General features: G+C 33.2%; 1 protein-coding gene across 9 annotated transcripts in view; it reads left to right on the forward strand.

The window, feature by feature from the left end:
- The window catches only part of RTTN (rotatin), a 77039-nt gene that overhangs the window by 8786 nt on the left and 50396 nt on the right, over positions 1–17857 (forward strand). For 5 of the 9 annotated variants that reach the window (XR_015806550.1, XM_014870908.2, XM_088172614.1 and 2 more), the window contains exons 9-19: positions 2152–2333; positions 5236–5351; positions 7047–7217; positions 8476–8688; positions 9917–10029; positions 11155–11281; positions 12302–12427; positions 14445–14561; positions 16290–16429; positions 16652–16823; positions 17735–17834. Coding sequence is in view for 8 of the 9 variants with exons in the window: in XM_014870908.2 (XP_014726394.2) it covers positions 2152–2333; positions 5236–5351; positions 7047–7217; positions 8476–8688; positions 9917–10029; positions 11155–11281; positions 12302–12427; positions 14445–14561; positions 16290–16429; positions 16652–16823; positions 17735–17834 (1577 nt within the window). In the remaining variant the exon portion in view is untranslated. Of the gene's footprint in view, positions 1–17; positions 1097–2151; positions 2334–5235; positions 5352–7046; positions 7218–8475; positions 8689–9916; positions 10030–11154; positions 11282–12301; positions 12428–14444; positions 14562–16289; positions 16430–16651; positions 16824–17734; positions 17835–17857 lie in introns of those variants that run through there. The other 4 variants (XM_088172609.1, XM_088172625.1, XM_088172640.1 and 1 more) reach the window with 3 other exon arrangements.

Genomic DNA, 17857 nt, shown 5'->3' on the forward strand with positions numbered 1-17857 from the left:
GGTAACAGTATATAGTATTGTCAAAAATGCTATGCTGCATAAAGATTTCTATTGAAGTCTTTAAAATTTGTTGTTAAATGTGACAACAAATTTCAGTTTTATAATATGTAAATATTTGACTCTTATATGAAATTACAAGTTTTCTGTATACCCTCAAAATGTAGAAGTTTTTGTGTGTGGTTTTGTTGCTCGTCTTGACACAGCTTAAAGACTTAAAGCTTCTGTTCAAGTACCAATGTCTTCTAGTACGTGGGATTTTAAAAGTCCTTGTAAATCTCTACTGTGTGCTTGTTGGTAGTTCTTTTGAGTCTCTGTGATGTATGGGCTTAGTGATTGAGTACCTCCTAGGTATTCAAATAGACTATGATGAGAATAGCTCAATTGTAAGTACATCTTGACAGTCACATTAAAAAGTTATTTTTATTTAAGTCTAATATATGAATTTTTTATCATGTAACTAATATGGCACTGTCAATGAATTCTAGGCTTTATGCCTTCTAGGCCCTGGCCATTTTCCAAAGCTGAACAGTTAACAGTTTTATAGCAGCTGGTGTATATTTTGCAAGAGAGAACCTGGCTGTCAGTCTAGAAATGAAAGCTGCCTAAGAATAAGTACAATATATAATAATTCAGGCAGTGATGAGACTTCTAGAAACCAGGGAGTGCTAGTAGGGTTATTTTATGAGCTGTTAATGACTGCACACCTTTATCCTCTTGCATCCTATATGCTGCTGTAGACCTGTTCACTGCCCACGAATCTCATTTCTTACAAAAATATAATTTAGCCCAGAGGTAGCATAAAGAACAACAAGATGTTGAATAGAAGATGTGATAGAGGGAAATGACAGTAGTCATTTGCTCTGACACTTCTGATTTTGATAAGGAAGGGCTGCTTTTAGTGAATCTTGTCTTTTTCTACATAATTGTAATGTAAATTTGTTTATTGCTATTCTATATGTAACTCTTCTTTTCCTTCTTCTTTAATCTTGAGACTCTTCAATCTATCTGTTTGTCTGTTTCAAATTCTGCCTGGAAACTTAACCTTTCCTCTTCTGAATTGTTTTTATGGTTGATACCTCTCCTTCCTTTTCCTCTGGTAAGTGCAGCCAAACCCAGCTACATATTGGTGAACTCATCTATTTTGTTGTAGTTTTCTGTTGACTTCTTAATCAGTCAGCATTTAATTTCTTATAGACATCTTTTACATTTAATTAGACAGTAGAATGTAATGCAGTCATGCTACAATTCAGTTTCTTTTGCTTGTTTAATAATAAAAAAGGGAACCAACCAAAACCCAGTTATTAGTCATACAGGTTTTTAAAGCAAATCAAGATTGCTAAACATTGTTTGGAACAAGAACACTTAAAAAATATGTTCTAATTTTTATTAATTATAATACTTACAGTGGAATTAGATTATTATTGAAAACAGTTAAAAACTGATACAGTTATAAACTGTATATTGTTTATAATATATAAACCATATATACTATATTTAATGATATATTCATGTCATAGATAAAATATTTAATAATTAAAATGTGTCATATCATTTAATAGCACTCTGTATACTTTGTAATATATACTTGATTACACTTAAGGCTTTCTTGGACAAGGAACACTTCCTGTTTTACAGTGGACAAGGTAGTCCTAAGGAGTAAATGTAGCTCATGCTTCTTCATTTTCCCTCTAAGGATTCTTGTGGCTTGCTATATAGAATGGTTTTAATATAGTAAGTGTAATTCAGGCTGAAATTTGATTTAGTAAGTGGTCTTGCTTCAAGCAGCTGATAGACTTTGTTAATAAAACAAAAAACTCAAGTCAACTGATATTTTCCATGCAATATTTTATTCATTGCAGATGTATTTCTTCCAGTATACAGTGCTAAGTGATTTTGAAGATGATCGCCAAAACATTAGGCATTCACTTGTGCTGCTACCTGTTCTGACATTTAAAAATCAACCAAAGTCTCTCTATTCCCTCGACACCGGTAGATAGCAGAGAAAGATTTGGATGGGAGGAAGGATTTGCTTAAGGCAGGAGTCATGAAAATACTTGATGTTATTTTTTACCTCTGTACGTATGTATTTTCTCTTTGCAAGAGTTAACTGTGTTTCTTTTTTTAAAATTTTTGTTTGCTTTTTGTTTTAAGTGGAAACAGTACTCAAGCAAATGCAAACTCCAGAATCTCTCTGCATTCCCCATTTGAAGTAGGACATTTTGACCTACCAGATATTGAAAATGAAGACACTTTGGAATTACAGATGAAGCAGCTCAGCCTTCCTCAGTTCTGTGTTTCCATCTTGGAAAATGCAATACCTCTTCTAAGAACAGGTGAGGAAGTTTTGAGTTAAGTATTTAACTTACATATCTTTTCCATCTTTTATACAAGATACTCTTGAGAAGTTGGTTGATGAGGTGAGTACCTGTAGTAAATAAGGCACAGATGATTAGTGATGTACTGTGGCTAGTTGCAAAAGATCTTTTCTAGGGACTTAGTTCAGGTCACAAAGCTTGAATCTTCTGATTGATTTCCAGAATTGCTACAGAAGTTTTAAAGTGCTTTTTTTGACAGTGGCAGGAAGTGAGTGTATGGTGGAAAAATGGTGTGGCAGGATAAAATGGCATTCAGGAAGATGAAAAAATAACCACTCTTAATCAAAGATGTTCTCAAAAGGATCTGTTTAAGCATAGAGTTTTGTTTCTGTTCAAGAAGTAATAAAAATTCTAATGAAAAGCTTGTTTTTATTTTTGCAAATGCAGTAACAAATGGTTTAAGGAACATGAGTAATGACAGTCTAATAGCAAAGTTTAATTTATAGAGGTTCTAAATTGCAAAGACCTCTTGGAGGACAAGCTTTTTGCTCCTAGGTTGTCTAAAATGGTATTTAGCTGTAAAATGTAATGTAATTCAAAATAGGTATTCGTAAATGTGGTCAAGGAGCTGGAAATGTGCATCTATCTATGACTAGCATACTAAAAGAGGCTTCAACTTACAAAAATTCTATGAAATGTGTGTGAAAATTATCCAATTATTTTTTCTTTTTTGTTATAAACCAACTAAAATGAATTAAAATTTTGTTTTTCCCTTTCACAATAGTGGTATTTAAATATTAATTAGTCACAAGCACAGTCATGACTTCTAGCATCTTTTATTTATGATGTAAAACTGCAGAAAATGTATTTTCTATCTTTTTCATTTCTGGTGCCTGTCACTTCAAATCTGCAGAGTTAAAAGACAGATTTTCTTCCTTTCAAGGTTCTTTCTTTCAATCTTATCATAGAATTGAAATAGTTTTACTTTCTAGAAAGGTGGACCTCTCTTTGTTTATCTTCCCCTTAGGTTTTTTTACACTTTCAAAGTTCTCCTTGGTGATATTTCTTCATTCTTCCACTGTGCTGTAATGAGACACAGATTGTAAGGAAACTTATATTTTTATCCTGTTCCTGTTGATCTGCAAGCCTGTGATCTGAAGGCACACTGTGAGACGGTGTGATATTGTGAGACAGTAACACACAGTTTCTCATGTGGTTATATTTTGGGTTGTTATCTTTAGTAAAATCAACAGGCATTTTTATGAACGTTATTATCAACTTATATGGTATAGTGTAGATTTTATTCTAGATGTTTAAATTACTGGGTAAGGGGAGAAAAGGTAAGCTTATTGTAAAATTTGCTGCCTTTTATTTTATAATGTGATGTGTATTTTAGTTAAGCTTAAATTCTGTTCCTTGTGGAGATGTTAATTGGAATTATTCTTCCTTTGTGCTGACCTGCCTTGTGAGCAAAGTCATTGCAGAAATTGGTAGTGGTGGGGCTTGTTTTGGTTTTGTGGGGGGTTGTTTTGGATTTTTTTGGGTTTTTTTTGTTAAAATGGGGAATTTTATTAGGTTAAATTTGCCTAAAATCAATGGAAAACAGAACATCTGTGAGATAGGATAAACCAAGCTTCCAAAAAGGCATTGTGCTGTTCTCTGTCATTTCTCACCCAAAGCCAATCACTGAAGCTGCAAATTACAGAAGCTGTGGTCATTATCACTACATCTCTAGTCACATACAGAGATAAACATTTTTCCTCAACTATATCAATAAGGTTTCTGCAGTGAGTAAAATTTACAAGAGATAGAAAAATCCACAAATAAATTAATGTTTAATTGTAACAAAAAAGTAGAGCTTTATTTTTTTAAACAAATTTTGTTTTGAGGATTTTGAAGGATGCAGAATTTTTATCTTAGTTAAAAGATGCATTGAAAATTCAATGGTGTTGTGTGAAATCCATCTATGCTTTTAAATAGAAACATACCATCAACAAGTAACTAAGCCAACAGTTGCACTACATTGAATATTTAAGGGAAACTGTCACCGTATGGTTCCTTAAGATGTCAGACAGTTTTGGCATCCTCACTTGTGTGAGGTTGAAAATATTTGGTCTGGCTCCAGATATTCTGCCTTGTTCTTTGTAAAACCTTCTAACTCCTCTGTTTTCTCATTATCTGGGGACATAGAAGGAGATTTATATTTGTAGTAAATGTAGACTGTAATTTTCTAAGCTCAGGCCAGGTTTGTTTGTGGCCACATATTCAGGCTCAAAATTGCACAAAGGATAAAAGTCACTAATGGACCAAATTAGCCTTGTTATTAAGAGACACTCAGAAGAAGAAATGAAAATTAATAAATACCAGCCTAAACGTCAAGGGGAAACTGTTAAGGAGAACTGTCCATGTAGCTCAAGTGAGTATTCATCTCTTTGTCTTTCAAAAGATCTCAAACAAAATAATCTCTGAAGAAAGGCACTCCTTACCAAAAATGCAGATTCATGGGAATTGGTAATACATACAGAAGATTTGTAACACAGCTGTCTGGATGGGGGAAATTTATTTATTTGTATGACTTTACTATGAACTTAAAAAAGTTCAGGAATCAGATTTACAGCTGTACTAAAGTTCATGATTATTTTCTTAAATAATTTTGGAATAGGTTTTAAGGAAATTCAGATTTTTTTCTCAGCATACAATTGTTTTAATCTATTGTGACTTTGGCTGGTTGTTGTCCTCTCTGATTCAGAGCTATTAGTGGTTGAGGACAGTTAGCATTAGTTTTGTAGAAGCATATAGAAAAATTAAAATACCAGAATTTTGTATGAGGAATAATCCCTTGTTTACAATGGTGTCTTCTGAATGTCAAAATATAATATTTTGTCTGTATTTGAATTTATCCTCTCATTTGTGTTTGTAGGCAGTAGGAGAGTGACAATGGAAGTTCTTGAATTGCTTGTTGAAGACATGTCCCTTATTGGTGATGCTATTTCTGAAAATGTTTGGGAAGATGACAGCCTTTTTGCATTGGAATTGGTAAAATTCTTCAGACTTTGATCAACCATTTTTGTCTCCTTTTATAAGCTTCTGACATTTTCTGCAGTGATTCATATATCTAAGCTTCTGCTGAGCTGTGCTTTTGAACATTTTAAGTAGTTTGTTACTAGTTCTATTGATGACACTTTTTAAACTGTAAGTTCTTTTACCAGACAATACTTGCAGTTTCACCTCAAGAAAACAAGCAGCCATTGAGAGAAACACATGTTGGGAAGGGAATCTGAGGAAAAAGCACTGACTACAAATGTTGGACACCAATTTGATGTACATAACAACTTTCCCTTTCTTTACTCCTTATAAACTGTCTGTTTAAAATTAGGGAGATAACTGTTCATATCCAAGACTGGAATTCTGAGATACATACATGCTGTCCTTTCCTACACAGGAACTATAGTTCCCTGCACAAATTTCAGATATCCTAACAATGTTGCTTAGCTGCAAAAGAAAGGAGAGGCCTTTTTGGCCCAACAGAGATTCAAAGCATTAAGGTGCTGTTGACTAAATAAATTGCTGAGCACAGTTGAGAGTTATATACATGAATTATAAAATCAGTGAATAACAGATAAAAGGATTATGACTTGCTTTTTTGAAGACAAGGAAAGCTGAAGTGTAAGCTGACATGGCTCAGGCATGTAAGAAACATACCAGTGCTGCAGACTGAAACTTGTTTAAAGACTTGAATTAAATGTAGCCTTAAATGTACCTGACTTGAGTTAGAATTCGTGAAGATACCACTGAATATGGCACAAGAACAGCTGCAATATTAATTAATTAAAATATTGCTTTAGGCTTTCCTGTTCTCTGTTTTATAAATGTTAATATTTATATTTATAGAACCTATTTGTGAATGAGAATTTTTTCTTTGAATTTAATCTGCCAATCTGTGAAAATCTATTCTAATTGATCAACAGCACATCTGTGCTGAAGATTCCTTGCAGAACATTTCAGAAGTTTAATATCTCTTTGTCTACTTGTTTTATGATCTGAATCAGTATATTTCATTGTCTGTAAATCTGTCAACTGCAGTGGAATATGTCATATGTGTACCATACTGATTATTATTATTAGGATAATGTTTGTTTCCAGGCTACTAACAACCAAACCTCTGCAAATAAGGTGGGTAATGTTATACAGTTGTATTGATTTTTAAAAATAGGGGATAGAAAGAAAAAAGTCTTCTGTTTCCTTTGAGAATTAACAGGGATAACAAACTCTTTGATGTTTTCAAAGTTACTGTGAAATTGGTTTGGGAAGGGTTTTTTAAATTTTTTTTAATTTTAAGGTAAACTTATTAGTAGGTTCAAACCAGGACTTAATATTTCCTTATTAAGACTGAACTTGAAAATAGATAAAATTTCAGAAGTTCTGAAGTGTAGTGAGCAGAAATTAAGGTGATGGGGGAAAGACAAAAATGGGAGAGGAAAGAGGGGGGAAGGAGCAACCAGGTATGGTAATTATTGAGCAAAGTATTCAGAACTAATAGTGAAAGTACACTGAGGCCTAGGACTAATGCCTAGGTGACAAACACAATGCTATGCATTTTGCAGCATTTATGCAATTTTAGCTTATGTGGCATAATTGTGCTAATGATACTGCAGGTGGTGTGTAAACACTGTAAATATACAGTGATGTTTCATTTTTTTCTAATTATTGTATTTCTGATTTTGTTTTCAGAAAGACAAATTGCTTCTGGTCTTGGGTTTGCTTGGAGAAACTATATTATATCACAAAAGCAATATAAGTGCAGAACAGCCCAAGGTGATGCTGGTACATCACAGGATGGCATTTATTAGCGTTTCACTCTTCACTGTTAGATTGCTCCAAATACTTCTCCCTGTAGAAAAGGTAATCGCTAATTATAAGTGATTGTTTCTTGGTTTTGCATTTTAGGGGGGCAGTAAGTTTTCATCCTCAGGGATGAAAACTGAGAAAATAGCCCCTTGTACATAAAAAATTAATCTGATTTGCACTGAATTATGTATGATCACAGATAGCAACTTTGTCTATTCTTCAGTTACCAGTGTATTCTGCAGATTACAAATCTTAAAAAAAACCCGATTTTAAATGAGTTTTTGAAATTCAGTTTTCTTTCTTTAGTGTTTTTTTCTGGTATGATGTATGGTTTGCAAAACTCTGCTGCCCCCTGGTTGTAGTATGCATGAAATTAAGAGTAGAATTATGTAACATGTAAAAATCATCGTACTTAATCTGACGGAATGTAGTAAGCAATTACATTTTGTAAATTGGAGTGATTTTAATTGTTCTTTACTTCCAGTGCTCTTTAAAAATTCTGTTGTAGCTTTTGGAGTTCGGGTTGTTTTTGGGGTTTTTTTTAGGGTGGAGGGATTTTTTTGTTTATTTCAGGTGGGAAGGCCTGATGAGGTTTTTATGTGATAGAAAGTGTTAGATGTTTGCACCTGAATGGGTTTTAATTTTTTGGACCAGTTTTTAGTGGAATATAGCTTTTCTTAGACATTAGTCAATCAGAGTAGAAGATTGATTTTCAGTTACAATGTTTTTGTCACAAATATGAAGTTTTGTACCTGAAAATAAGTGTAGACATACTAATCTGATAACTTTTCATAATTTTTGTCTTTTATGTTCGTGTGTACCTAATGCAAAGTGTCTGTTCTGTGTATAACGGAACAAAGTTACTGTATTTGAGGTCAAAATTTAAGTTGAAAGAATGTACACTTGCAATGAAAAATAAAAGAAAAAAACCAAAAGAACAAGAAAAATCCCAGTCCTTATTTTGCAATATGACCATGTGGAACTGTAGACTGCTTTTTAAAATACGGAAATAATTGTGGTTTGTATTCTCTGCCATCTCGTGGTCAGACAGTGAATTGACTCCGGCCATTCCTGGATCGTACACAACTTCTGTGACTTGGTGCAGATCTGATATTAGGAGTGACATCTAATTAACTATCACTTTTAATGAAGAAAAAATAATTCTTCATATAAAAATCATTTACTGAAATGTATTTCTCCAAATTTTAAGTAGCAGCAATAATGATTGTACTTGTTGAATGACTGCAAATGCTATTGTTGGTTTCACTGTATTTTCAGGCTGTTATTCTGACAATTGCTTTCTTTTTCAAAGGCGAGTAAAGTTACACAAAAGAGTTTGCTGAATGCTTTGTTTCTTCTCTCACTGGATATGTCATTCTCCTTGGAATACCCAAGCGTGCATGAATCCGTTGCAGCCTATCTGGAGCAGATGAGTACTGAGAACTACAGTATTTATAAGCAAGTTTCAGAAGCTGCATATTCGATTGAATGCACTTGTAGCTTTATGGTTGAAGTTCATAAGGAGGTGTGAAACTTTATTATATAAAATATTTCCTCTCAGCACTCACTTACCTCACTTTGTTTTCTCTGTGGTAAAAGTTAAAGTCTAGCATAGCAGAGGAAGATCCCCAAATATGAATATTTTGTATGATGCAAGGTGTAGTTAATTTATATTTGTTTTCATTAATGCTAGTCATGATGTTGGTAAATAATCTTATCTGAAGTAAAAACAAAGAAGTAAACAATTGGAAACTGGAAGTAGGCGTGGGACTTCTTGTGGGCAAAAAAAGAAGCAGCAGCAAATACTCTCCTTATTTATAAAAACATACATGTATATAAATATATATCTTTATATACTATACATATTGAAATATTTATATAATGCACTATTTATTTTATATCTATTAAAATATATAGTGTGGGTGTAGTTAAATATATCATTCAGAAAATTTTAAATCTCAACTACTTTGGCAATTGCAGCTTTAATAAACAGCTACTAGCCTGGCTGAGATTTGTGTTGTGTATCACTTTGTTATGAAGACTACTGCTTTAGTAGTCGAGAGATTCTAGCACAGTACTGAAATATTCTTCTCCATTTTCCAAATGGGTAAGCAGTTTTGCCCAGTATTGATTCCATTGATGCTAACATAAATGAATAACATACAGAATATAAATATAGTGCTCCCTTAAAACAGAGTTAATCTTCTCTTTGTCTCAGCACCTTCTGAAGTTTATAATAGTTTGCTCATAAAATGCTCTTTTACAACGAAGTTAACTCCATCAAATTTAAACGGCTTATGTTTAGTGTATTTGGTAGCTAAATATGATGAGGACATATGTACTTAAATTTAAAAAAAAAAGCACTTGCTCTTTAATCTTAATATTTTAATAGTTAAATCTTTTATTATACTCCTGTCACATAAAATGCATATTGATAAGAAAATAGTAATTTGAATAGTGTTATAGTGTTCATGCTGTGAAATGTTAGACATACATTATTCCTACTGAGTTTAATAGAAGTTTATTTGGACTGCAGCTGAAGGGCTTTCAACTCCTTCAAATAGGTTCTAATTTTTTTGTTGTTGTTGAAATGTATTGAACTAGTTAGTTATAAACTTCTCTGTGAAAGACTGAACAAAAACCTACTTAGTATTCAATTATGATGACTTTGGCAAGATTATGCAGTAATATTGGATGCTTTTAATTTTAGTAATTTTGTTGTTTTCATTCTTTCTCTTCATTTTACTTAACAGCGGGACAAGAATCTTCCTGAATTACTGGAATTGGCAGATCAGGCTTTGAGCAGTCTACCCTTCCACCTACACTTTCCCTTACTTCAAGAATGCATTCACATGTGCTCAAATATGTGAGTACATTGCTATTTAAAAGTCTGCTTAAGGAAAGGTGATTTCTTTTTCCTGGATAAGGTTTCTCAAATAGGAGCTCACTTCTTTATTCCCTGTCGGAGCACTTATTTTCTTTAAGCCATTGAAAAGTCTCTTCTAACTGATTTGTGCCATTCTATGATGGATTTCTTAAAAATTAAATTCCAGTTGCTAAAAACTTAGTTATATTCTATGTACAAACTTTTATGTTTTTTTATGTGAAGTACATGATTGATAAGGAAACAGTCTTAAACACTTTGACTTGTCTTTCAGACTTCTTGAAAATCCTTCGCCCTGAGTATATTTGTATAAATTACTTCTATTTTACTTTCAGAAATTCTAAAGGACATACTGTATTGTAGATGCTTTGTATTACAATATGGGATCTCATTTTTTAAACAGCATTTTATTTTTGTTTTTTCGGTTTTTCCATGTCTCTAGTTAGAGAATAAGTTACCTTATGGTACCTGGAAAAGTTTTTGAACAATAAAAATTTAATTTTATACTGATTCAGAACTTGACTTTAGGGATTTTTTTCCAAAGAAAACTGCATTTAAGAGCTGTCCAGTAAGAGGTTTTAAATTATGAAATATCAAAATGTTTTTCAATGTTCTAATGCTTTTAAATTTAATTATTGTTTGGTTACCATTTCAGGCAATAGGAAAACCAGGTTCTTTTTTCAACTAACATCAGTTCACTTCATGATAGTGAGATGGACTTCAACCTCTTTAATGAAAAACTTCAAAAACATAGAAGTTTTTTTGATCATATATATATGCTCAAAGGTGTCTGCTGAATCTCAGAATTATGTTTTCAGATGAACATCAATGTTTTTCAGAGTCTTAATTTTGATGAGAGAGTTTTGAAAAACTATGGTCTTTGAGTACCTACATGTTTTAAAGAACAAACATATGCAAATACAAAGATTGATACTGTGATTTTGGCAAATATGTTGTGATCTCTGAACTTTTTACTGTTTTTCAGAATGTATACCATTGCAGGAAGTATTTTTCAGAGATTATCCTGAAATTTAACAAGAAAATTTTTCTAGGCATCTTTTGCTACTGTAAAATAAATTAGTTAAATTAACTATTTTTCATTTTTAGTTGGAAGTCTGCTGAGACCAACTCATTGCTTCAGGCAGAAAGCCAGAAGTTGCTTCTCCATCTATTGTCTCACCCTTTGTTGAATATAAAAGCTGAAGCCTATCGCTGCTGTTTGGAAGTGGTTAAGGTTTGAATTAATGCTTACTTAACACTGCTGGTATTGCACTCAATAAAGCATGTTATGTGGTTGTGTCATTACAGAAGCATTTTTAATACATATTGTTTACTGTGTATGTGCTGAACAGTCAGCGTAGGCCTGGGCTTGCAGTTTGCTGTTACTTTTTGGTATTAAATCTACTTGGTTAGGTTAGACTTCAGGTATTGCACTTAAAAATTATATGTAAAGAACATGTAAATCCTTTTATATAGTCCTAAGTTGTTTGTTGTTTTGTTTTCTTTGGGATTTTTTTCCTTGTTTTGGAGCCATGTTGTGTGTGTCTCAGTTTTTTTCACATAGATATTTTGTCACGGCCTTAGTTTTTTGTAGTGATAGCCCAAGGGATAAAGAGCATGAACTTCCTAAAAGTATGACTGTACTCTATGCTGGGAATGGCAGTGTCAGATTCACCAGGTCATTTTAGGTATTCAGTAATACTGGCTCACAAAATAAAAATAATTTTTATATTTTGATATAATACTTGATTGAAACTTTTACTTTCTATAATTGACATAATCTGTACCTAATGTGCTTGTAGCACAATCCAATAATATATAAATATGCTGGAGCTAGTCTCCCTGAAATAACCCCTATGTCCACTGAATGACACTTGTCTGTTTTTGCGAGATTTTTAACAGCCTGTTTTTTAGGTTTTTCTTATTTTAATGTATTCCCAAACATTGTCTTATTTAATGTAATGCCGAACAACATATACAGGTTTTCAAATTTATTTTCACAATTATTCAAAATAAAACAAAAATTATTTTCTATTTCTTACTCCTGTGTGGTAACAGGAGTTTTCAATCAGTGATCCAAACAGATTGTGTTTCTTCCAGGGCTGTCATGTTTAGCTTTTAGAACTAGTCTTCCAAAGTGCATGGAGAAAGCACTTCTTTCACTGCATGCCAACTTCAGGCTGTCTATAATACAAGATGTGATAGTGGAGACTGTCTTGAATTTTTGAACTAACCAACTTTATTTTTACTGAAGGACTGTTTAGGTATTCATAATGTTGCGAAGCCCATGCCTTCAATCTGCCAGGGAGTACATTTTCTTCTGCACCCTAAAGTGTTGTATGAAATCTGTACATTCGGCCTTCAGGAAGATAAGAATGAGGTACTGTGTTTCTTAGCAGCATTTGTAAGTCGGTGTGCATGCAGAGTAGGTGTTGATATTTTCCACAGTGCTTACCTGAAGTTTTGACTAAATATGGTTTCTTGCATAAAGAAAAGCTATGCAAATAGTAAGGTTGTAGTAAATGGAAGGATTTTTTTTGAGACATCATAGTATTATGTGCACAGGATGCTATTAACTGTAATAAAGACCAATGACAAATTAAATAAGATACGTTTTTTTCTTTTTTCCTGTAATATTCAGCCCTAGCAAAATGTGTGTGTGATGAAAAACTAAGTATGGTGCTTCACATTTATGGGAAACGTGGACTTTGAAGTCTCAAGTTTTGTAAAAGTGGGGTAACCTCTGGAATAGCAAAAAGACACTTTAAATATGCAAGTCTTTGCTATAAAATCGTATTTCACCACCAAAAACATCTGTTTAAATATAGTTGCTGGACTATTATAGAAGTGTTCTATAATGTTGTAAAATACGACCAAATTTCCATTGGGCTCATTTCTACGCATGATTGCTTAACATATGTCCACTATTTCCTAGCCTGTAGAGCTAATGAGGAAGTTGTGAGAGGAGAATAAAGTTACTTATGTTCTTCATAACAACTCCTTTTTAGCTGATCTATAGCATCCCTACAGTCAGAAAGAACATTGACTAACAAATCATTTATATATTTTTAGCTTCTCTTCAAGAATGAGATTTTTTTAAAAATTCAGTACTATGCACAGTTCCATTTAAAAGTGATTTTTTGAGATGTGAGCATTTTAAAGAGAGAAGTAAAATATCTTTGAGAATGTGCTATATATTTATGCTTTGAATGTAGTTTATCTTTTGCAAGGAAAACATTTATTTTGGCTACTCCATTGGATATGCTATTAAAAAGACTGACAGTCTTCTCCATTAGCGGTTGGTCAAGCGAAAGAAATGGATTTCAATTGATGCTGAATTTAAAAGATCTGAGATAGTGCCTATTTACAATTTTGTCACATTTTATTCTCTACCTTGTAACACCTTTTTATTATATTTCTAAGAAAATAGATAATGAACATCAGTATTCAAGTATTTTTAAATTTATTTCGCTTCTTGCTGTATAACTGCTGCTTAAGTGTTCATAAAGCATCAGCTTAATCTTTTAGGCACGTGGCATTGTGGAAAAATTTGAGAAGAACCTTGTATTTCAAGGTTAGACTTGATATTTGCCATATGATTCTATAAAGCCAGTCTTTCTCTAAAGATAGACCGGAGTGATATTAAAGGCTGTCCTTTTTGCCTGGGGTGAGAGGATTTTTAACTCTGGTATAAAATGCAGGGTTTTAGCTGCTAAAGGTAGGTGTTTTCACACGATGCAATGAAGAGTTAATTCTGGTAAGCTGGGCTTTTTCACATGTTCTCACTGCAGTAATAATTTTAGCTTGTAAATACTCTAATGCTGTAGATTGGATACATTAATGCAGTGAAAGTGCTGTATCATACAGCTTTTTTGGTTTTGATAGAGAACTTCAGATGAATTGATACAGTTGGAAATGTTTGGAAGCTTTCTTAGTTTGACTCTTTGCCTCAGGAAAGTGAAATAGCCACGTAACAGGCTTTAAAAAGTCTTTTGTCATTCTGTATCTTCAGAAGCATATCAAAGACTGGGAATAAAATGCCCCAGAAAGGCCAGGTCAGGAAAGAAAAGAAACAGAATTCTTTTATCTTCAGGATAGAGGGACCAATAGGTGTAGAAGTTTAAGTAATGGTTTATTTTATTTCAGAAAAGACATACCAGAGTTCTAAGGAGAAAATGATTGAGTGCTGTTTAAGCAGAACTATTAGTGTGCTTTGTCTTGGAGGCTTTTCTACCAACTTAATATTCAGTGTAACTGACAATTTAAATGTAGCATTCTACAGTAACAATATTTTGTCTTTGAGATGTTTTTGTGTCACATTTCCAATTACAGCATTGACAAACTGTAGACACGTTTGCTGGTTGCATTAGTGGTTTGGTTTTTTTGTTATTGACCAGGTGAATTCTACAGCCAAGGCCATTCTGATACATCTGTTGCAAGGACGATTAATGATGGAAGTACTGACTTGGAACAAGTTTATTGAGGCCCTCTGTCCTGTCATTCCTGTTTTGCAGGTACTTCGAAGTGCTTTAATCTGAATTTGATGTTCGAAATCATGTGTAGCAGGTTAAATAACAGCTAGAAATAGCAGATGGAAAATAGATTAACAGTAGCATACCTACAGATTTGTTCTATCAGATGTCAAATGGAGAAATATTTTACAGGCATCCTACTATCAGTAAAAGTTCGTTAGTACCTTGAATTTGTAGACACATTTTAGCCTTGTATTGTGCATAGAATTTGAAATGTTGTAGTACAAATCAGCCAGTACTGACTGGGGCTTAAAAGGTTTGAAGATAGGAGTGGATAATATAAGTACAGAGTAAAGCATTCATGCTTTTTAAAATATGTTAATAATACTGGAAGGCCTCCCATGTCTTAAATTTGAAAACTGTAGCTCCTGTGTGATAATAGTTTGCTGATGAAATATACACTCAGAAATAGCAATCAGCCTAAGCTATATTTTTAGTGTATTTAGATATTTGTTTTTTAGTGGTTTTGTTTCCAATATTATAGAAGTATCCCTTAAGCCTTAGTCTTCATATTTCCAGTGGTTATTATTTTTACTCTCAGCCTGATCTAAAGGAGACTTTTGCCTTTCTCAGTCGGATTTTCAGTCTAATTGCTCCATCTGGATTCTTTACTGTTTTTTTACTAGTACTTGAAATATCCTTTTTGTGGTCTGCCCATAGTCTTCCAGATTAGATGTTTTGCTGCATTTGCCTGGTATCTGTTTTTTTCCTTTATTTCTCCCTTAGCTAATAAATTCAAGTATATGTTTTGTCTTCATTTTCTCCAAAAATAACAGTCAATAATTATACCAATTTACTTGTTTCCCTGCTATGTGTTCATTAATTGCCTGCATCTCAGTATTGCCATAAGTTGAAAAAGCAGCTTAGATAACTTTACTCTGTATGCAAGTTGCACAAAAATCAAGGGGAGAAATTGCAGATAAGATGGGCCATGAAATAGATGGGTCAGAAAGAAAAAAATGTAGAGGAAATACATTAAGAGCTTGAACAAGGTGGGAGAAGGGTTATTTCAGAGCCTTCTCAATCAGTCATTAGAATTTTTTTGTGTTACCTGCATATGTATCTTGCCTATGATTGACATTCAAGATTAAATAGTTGGGGATTTAATATAGACTGTAGGCTAAACATGTGACAAATTTTTGTGAGTAGAATTTCCCTCTATTCTGTACCTATAGTGACTTTGTACAATAGATACCAGAGTAGGGTTTGCCAGAGGTCTATGTTGACCGTATGCATATAAAATGCATTGTATCTTGCTCTGCTTTTGAAATGTTTGCGGTATCATTGCTTAACATAACTGATTCCCTTTTGTCTGTGTGAGAAAATGCTTTGATGAAGATCTGAAAATAGGTAGAATTCAATGTTTTAAAATAACTTTCTTTTAGGGACTAAATTTTATTTATTGGAATGGAAGCTGGCCTTATAGAGCAGAATCATGTTAACAGATTGAAGGGTGAAGCTTTGGGTCAAAGCACCTCTGGGCCATGTAAAGAAATCTACTTTCATTTATATACAATATCATTTAGTAATTTTAAATAATTTTTTTCACAGAGGAGTATTAATCTGCAGAATGTGAATATTTTCTTAAAATATTTTTGGTTTTTTTTATGTTGCGCCTTCCATACCCTCCCTTAGCCCCTAAAATGGAATTAATTACCTTGTCTAATTTTCTAACATAGGAAATTTTTATTTGTTGTTTGTTTCACTTAGGGTTATGCTGACACAAGAGATACTTTTGGTAAATGCATCCTCTCTTTGAGTGAAACAACCTCTGACAAAGGAGAGGGCATTCTCCCAGGAACTCCCAGACTACAGGCTGCTCTGCGCCTTCTCTTCTCAAAAAAGCAGCTGTAAGTAATGCTCTGCAGCATTTCAGCACATCTTCTCTTGTTGATGACAACGTCTTCTCCTAAACATTATGCTATACCTTGATTTGGAAGGTTGATTAATCAATTCTGAATCTGATTCTTCCACCTCATATTAACTTTTAAAACTAGTTAATTTTTAACTGTACAGCTCAAATCTTCTAGTATGAGGGCTTTATATATTTATTTTAAGTATTTTTTCTTTAGGGTTCGTTCTGTAGCAGCTAAGCATTTAGCATTCCATCTTCTCAGTGAAGAAGGGGCAAACCTGAAACGCCCATGTCTGGATGGTAATGTCCTTTCCAGTATTTCAAACTTATTTGTTATAGAAGGAGCTATGGAGCTAAAACTGGATGATAAAATGAACTCAATCATCAAGGTTAGTAAACTCTGTCTAAATTTTACTCTTCTACTTGTCCAGTCTCTGAAGTTTCCAATTTCAGAAGGCTGCAATATTTCATACAAATTGTCTTGCTTCATAAAAAGAAGTCTGTTGATGAATTCTTTCTGTGTGCACTGAAACAGTAGTTCTTATGCTACCATTTACAATACTAAGAAAAAAATCATTCCTTTTTTTCTTCTCTGCAGAAAAGATTTGATTGCAGAGAACACAGGCCTGCTCTGTTCATAACAATTTCATTCTGTGTGTACAGAGCTTGATTTTTTTTCTCATATATTTTTTCCAGCACAAAAACATTTTTACGAAAACAGGCACAAATAATTTTTAATATGAAATATTTTAAAACAGATTAAAACTTATGTCTGTTACTTAATATTGCTGCTGTTGCAAAGTGTAAAGCAAATCATGAGTGTATGACTCAAGGGAATACATCTCTTTTTTTCTTTCTGTATTCTCATCTCCCTTCCATTCTCCTTTCTTCTTTCCTCTCAATACTTTTGGATTAACAATATGATAAGCAAATGCTGAGATGCTTGACCCTATTGCCATTAAAAAGTCGGTCCTCTTTACAGACTAAAAAGCATGCTCTAGCTTTTCTGTATAGTGTTTAGATTTCTGTAGTCCTACATAAATTAGGCATTATTTGTTAGAAGTCTGCAGCTATGATGCCTTAGAAACCGGTTTTCATACTTCACAGACATTATTAGAGATTTGTTGCAAAAACATGATAACCTAATCCATTCCTCTTGCATGCATGTGGGCTCTAATCAAGCACATTCTAATAAGGAATTAAGATACTTCTCTTTTCTACTTCCTGTTAGGAAATTTGGCTGGTTACCTTGTTTCATGATAGCATACCGGATGCAAATCTAATATTGTTTCACTTTTAGGCAGAAACTGTTGAAAAGCTGTATGATATTTTGACTTCTGATGCTGTTGACCTGGTTTTACGGAAGTCTGCAGCTGAGCAGCTGGTTGTCATTTTAGAAGGTAAAATTCTTCAGAAAATTTGT

The sequence above is a fragment of the Sturnus vulgaris genome, chromosome 1 (assembly GCF_052056855.1).
Source record: "Sturnus vulgaris isolate bStuVul1 chromosome 1, bStuVul1.hap1, whole genome shotgun sequence".
In the NCBI taxonomy this organism is placed as follows: Eukaryota; Metazoa; Chordata; class Aves; order Passeriformes; family Sturnidae; genus Sturnus; species Sturnus vulgaris.